The sequence below is a fragment of the Fulmarus glacialis genome, unplaced genomic scaffold (genome assembly GCF_000690835.1).
Source record: "Fulmarus glacialis isolate BGI_N327 unplaced genomic scaffold, ASM69083v1 scaffold40615, whole genome shotgun sequence".
In the NCBI taxonomy this organism is placed as follows: domain Eukaryota; kingdom Metazoa; phylum Chordata; class Aves; order Procellariiformes; family Procellariidae; genus Fulmarus; species Fulmarus glacialis.
Genome location: NW_009213082.1, coordinates 257 through 5,376, shown reverse-complemented (window position 1 = coordinate 5,376; position 5,120 = coordinate 257). Strand labels below are relative to the sequence as shown.

The window sequence follows — 5,120 nt, the reverse complement described above, 5'->3', positions numbered from 1 at the left end:
AAATGGTTGAGTTTAAAATCTTTGGTGATCCATACAGTAGGAAGCCAATGATCCATATAGTAGGAAGAGTTTAAGTTGAGAAGGTATTTCTAGTACTCTTCCCTCTGTGTTTAGACTTTCAACGCTGCTCTGCATCTTATTCTACACCCTCTATAGCACTAAATTATTGGTGATTAATATATAGGATACACACGTTGGGTATCTTCCTGCATAATGCAGAGAGAAGACTATAGCCTGTGAGTGGATATTTGGCTTCGGAAGGCCAAAAGCTCACTTCTGAACAGCCTCAGCAGTTTCAGCAATTCTTATCAAGGTGTTCACGTAAAGTATAAAGCTTGATGAATGTAGAGCAGAGATAATGGTATCTCTTCAAGGAGATGAAGAATCTCCAGTTCTTTTTATTAGATCTGTGCTGGTTTTGTACTTCAGTCTTTCCCGCAGTTTCTGTCAATGCGGTGGTGATGCTGCATAAAAAGCTGTTCCTTTCTCAGCTGCTAACTCCACTCCTGTCTGACCACTGCTGTTGCTGAAGTACAGGTACAGCTACAGCCACACCCCACGAGATGTGAGCTGTTGGCACTGCTGATAAACGGATGAAACAGGCACGAAGAACTCCCACAGGCGGAAGCTAAGGTGACTGTGCTGAAAGGTGCAGAGAAGGCTTCACCCATACGTAGTTAACCGATGCTTCACTGGTTTACCCACAGCAAGCGGTTTGCTGAGAAAAGGCGTAGGCTACCAGGAAAATCATAGTCAAGGTATAGGAAAATTAATTTAGTGGAAGGCTACTGTTTAATCATCTCCAGGAAGAGGTCTCCATAGATGAAGTATACAGAGCATAAACTATACTTTACAGAAAACTTTAAAACACATTTCCTCTCTTTCTTCCTAACAGTCAGACTAAAGGATCATGAGGAATAAATGAGGAGATGCTCGATACTTTTTATGTTTTGATGGAAGGAAGATGAAAGTCCATATCCACTGGTGGGGAATAGAGCTAGAGTATGTGATGAGAAAACCAAGCTCTATGTTATATTCAAGCTCCATTTGTTTTATTGAAAGTCTACTGAAAACCAGGTTCTATTGTTTTATTCAAACACCACCCAAAATACTGTATTAGAAAATAAATATATACAAGCAAACCACTGTCCCAAGCTTTTTATACAGATTCACAGTGATAAATAGATACAAAGACATTCCCTTTGATCTATACCAGATACTTACGAGGAATACAAAGTGCAGCTTTTTAACATTACACAGTTGCACTCAGAGGTGTTTCACCTAGAAGGCTTGTACATAAATAACTTATTTTAAAACAGAAGTTTCCAAAGCATAACAAACACTAAAATTGCTTAATCCAGGTCATTAAGACAGTGTTGTTGGCACAGGCTCCTTTTAATGTCCATTTCCACCTTCTGAGAGTATGCGTGATGGCTCGGTGTACTTGGCTGTCAGTAAGTAGAAGAGGGCAGGTGCAGGTACCAAGGCAAGCAACGGGAGGTCCTGCTCAAGCTTATCCAGTTTGGAAATGGAGATGATTCCATAGGCATGAAGTAACCAGTGGCTGAAGAGGACAACAAGCCTTTTCTTCCTGACAAGAAGATCCTTGAAAGACTTGGAAAACAAACACAGTACCCTGTTAGCGTTCAGCCCGTTACCTAGTACCTGACATTTAAGAGATGTTACAGGTCGTGCACAGAGACTGTATGAAGCCTCCTGAGTTTGAGCCCTTCCAGCACATAACACAGCTTCTCAGCACGCCGCAGGAGGGAAGTCTCGCAGGAGCTTCCTCCAGCTAAGAGGAGTCATAAAGGAAGAGGCTTAAGTGCAGAATACACTGCCGAGACAAGGCAAGAGACAAAATGGTCTCCGCTCATTGAAGTATTTTGTATTATGAGTTTTAACGTAGGAAACGTTTACCTACCTCCACTTCAGATGCAGACATGTACACAGCCAGTGTAACCAAAGACAACACCAGTATGATGTAAGGAAAGGCATAATCTAAAGGCAAACATTGAACACATTAGCAGGAAAAAGAATGCATTATATACATTTTAGTGGAGATAGTTCTTCCATGTAGAACCATGGGTGTGAAGTAAACCCACCGCTTATCATCACATCAAACACACACAGCAGTGAGGGTCAGCAAAGCACAACTAGTCAATGCTTCTGTCTTAGTTTTTCAAATTTAACTTCTGTCAAATGCAATCGATGCGAGTATTTCTAGGTGGAGTTACTGCACACTTAAATCACTAATCAAAAAAGGCAGATAATGAGAAAGTAGGCTGAGGGGGGATTTTGTGGCACCTGTCCCCTTCGTGTGACAAGTATGCTGGAAGCTAAACCAAAAACACCTAATCTCGCCAAACTGATACTTTAATCCATCTCTGAAATCAGACAAACTCTACCTTAGCAGAAAGTGGAATTAAATCCCTCTGAAGTAATTTCCTCTCATACCCCCTCTATTCCCTTGTTGGGAAAGGGACAGTCTCTAGCAGCACCGGCAGAGGCAAAGCAGCGTTGGGCAGGAGCCTGGTTAGCACAGGGCTACTAATGAGCAACCTTTTCAGGTAAGACTCCTCACAATAACCTTAAACAACGCCCTTATTCTCAAAGCAAAAAGTGTCACGTCCCCTCCCTCCCATAAGTCATTTGTCAGTGTGTGTTTATAGGTATGTTTATTAGTGTTATTAGGATAGAACTCACAGAGCAGGCCTCCTCCAACGGCCTGAAGCACGGTGAGGATAGGGAAGAAGTACAGTGCTGCATAAATGCTTTTAAATCGATCAGACTTTCCTAAACCACAGGCAATTTTCTTAACCAGAAGAGGCCGAAGTAGCATCATTAACACAAGACAGAAGGCGTAATATATAAACACAATGGTGTACCTGGAGGAAAAGAAAAAAAAAAAGAGAGAAATTCCTTAAAATGTGCAGTTCTTTTTCTCCAGCAGACTCAACTCAGAACCAGGGAATTTGGGGTTAGAGTCAGTCAGGTCTGAAGAATTTACAATCAAAGGATGTAAACACAGAACGACGGGCTCACTTTTCCAAGATGCAGCAAAGGGGAAAAAAATGAAATCTTACGCTTCATAGCTAAATAGCCTGGACTATGCCACCTTCTTTGGTGACTCAGAAAGTCGTTAGGTGTTGCTAAGTGTTTCACGCATAAAACAGCTCAATGCACAAAAAGACTTCAGGGGATCAATACTCATTGGTCCACGTTGTATCTGAACACTTTTTGCAGCTTTGAGAAGCAGCACGGACAGAAAACATGCTTGTATAAAAGGAAGGGACAGACAGGAGTACAAAACCTTTACACTCACAGGGGATAGACTGCTTCGTGAGTGCAGTGCACGGTGGTGATGTAATCGGGACTTGGATTGTAAAGCATCGTGTACCAGTCCGAAAGCTTCTTCACCTTGCAGGAGTGGATATGCAGAGAGCCGACAGGGTCGCTGATGAGCAGCGTAACAATTGCTGCAATGCTGCACTCAAAGAGGGCAGTGACATGCTGCAACAATGCGCTGGAACTGTGGAAGAAGAAAGAGAGATTTACTGTTATTTTGCTAACACTAAAGGAAATCTAAATGCCAACTGAGAAGTGGATGCCCATGCAGCACAGAACCTTCCACAGAGTGAATATTCACCGTGACCAAGGACAGGACAACGCTGCTTGAATACAAAGTTAAGTATTTGAAGATGAATGTGAAAACTCATTTACAATCTCAGATGATTTAGCGTGTAAAATGTGACTGAACAACATTCCAGCTTCTTAAATGAAAGCTTGCTGTAGCATAAGCATCCCGTCAACTGAGGGACAGCACCGCTCAACGCTGTGGCAGTTTCAAAGAAAGCAGCAGTGAGGGTAAGACACCACACGTCTCAGAAGGGATGACACTGTTACATACGACATAAGCAAAATTTTCTAAGCTGCAAGTCCTTGTTAAAGATGGTATATATTCATATATTAAACACTCTCAGTCCCCTATGTTTTCAGTGTTTAGTACACTCCAGAGTCATTACTTCTTAAAAGTTCCAGTCTAGCACCTAATGGCCACATGCAGCCGTGGTTTTAAACCCCTGTTTTACAGAAATTCCTTGATGCATTATGCTGACGTAAAGGTTACACCAGCTATGCTGTGAGAACCAAAACCCAACATACTTATTCCTAGAGAGAAAACTCAAACCCATTCTCTCGTTGCAGGTGCACAGCACCGCTGATCGGGGCCTCGGCAGGTGGTAGGTCTGGCCCAGGAGAGGGGATGACACAATGCGCTGCTCCTGCCCGCTACCAGGAAACCCAACCCAGCCCAAATTGCCAGGTGGACTGGGCACCACCACATTAAAGAGATACAGACCATGTCCTGAGAGCAGTGACTGGTAAGAAGGACCCGCAGGACTCGCATATCTGTAAATAAATCCCCCTTCCAGCTGCCCAAAGTGTACATGCTACCGTATCAGCTCAACCAAAACAGCATGAACTGCTGGACAGTTCAATTCAGCATCTCAGATTGGTCACTTGTGAGATTTCTGTTTTTAAATAACTTTTTTAAAGGAGAGGTATACGAACCTCTTTTTTCCTGAAGACCATTCAATAAAGAACCAGTGTAAAACCAGGGGCAGCATGGCCATGAAGCCAAGGTACAGCCAGTCATAGCGGTCCGGAGATCCCATACATTCCCGGCAGATTTTGTTATCATCAGTTCTTTGACCTCTAGGGCATACCTAAAAAAAGCAGAGACTGTATTTACAAAACATTCAAGCACCAACAACAAATCATTGAAGTTCCTGGAAAAACAGCTTGAAGTAGTACTGGGCAAGAAATGTGTCAGATTTTTAAAGAGATGAAACATTAACCTCAGCGATTTCTCAGTTTACACGGGCTTTACTCTCTCTGACCCTTATTTCTTAATATAAACAAAGGTGAAGCATGCTTAAAAGGCTTCATCCAAAACTCCTTTTTCCTCTCCCACTGTCACACCACCTCCCTTTCACCGCTAAGCTCACTCACCAGGCCGCTCACAACCACTGCCCCCCAGAGCTTCTTGCTCCCTGGATCTTGCTCTCTCTCTCTTAGTAATAAGTGGACACTGTGATTTCAGCACAGCTCTCCGTACC

At 43.0% G+C, this 5,120-nt stretch overlaps 1 protein-coding gene across 2 annotated transcripts; it reads right to left on the bottom strand.

Annotated features, from left to right (window-relative positions):
- Positions 1-1,008: 1,008 nt before the first annotated feature.
- On the bottom strand, positions 1,009-4,721 carry JKAMP (JNK1/MAPK8-associated membrane protein). 2 transcript variants are annotated; one of them, XM_009578079.1, is made up of 6 exons: positions 4,573-4,721; positions 3,326-3,532; positions 2,707-2,888; positions 1,925-2,001; positions 1,740-1,748; positions 1,396-1,605 (listed from the first exon to the last, which is right to left on the bottom strand). In XM_009578079.1, the coding sequence occupies exons 1-6, from the start codon at positions 4,674-4,676 to the stop codon at positions 1,396-1,398; spliced, it is 789 nt and encodes a 262-aa protein (XP_009576374.1). In that variant the 5' UTR covers positions 4,677-4,721. The 2 variants fall into 2 exon arrangements, with proteins under 2 accessions (XP_009576373.1, XP_009576374.1); XM_009578078.1 differs by lacking the exon at positions 1,740-1,748 and having other exon boundaries at positions 1,009-1,614.
- Between the last annotated feature and the right edge of the window lie 399 nt (positions 4,722-5,120).

What these genes read in the sequence shown, in the direction of transcription:
- JKAMP (XM_009578078.1), bottom strand. Translation starts at nt 4,676, where the DNA reads ATGGGATCTCCGGACCGCTATGACTGGCTGTACCTTGGCTTCATGGCC. An exon ending in TGGTCTTCAGGAAAAAAGAG is followed by an intron (nt 3,533 to 4,572) that starts GTTCGTATACCT and finishes CTTCTTCCACAG; the next exon opens with TTCCAGCGCATTGTTGCAGC. An exon ending in TGTCTGCATCTGAAGTGGAG is followed by an intron (nt 1,615 to 1,924) that starts GTAGGTAAACGT and finishes TTGTTTTCCAAG; the next exon opens with TCTTTCAAGGATCTTCTTGT.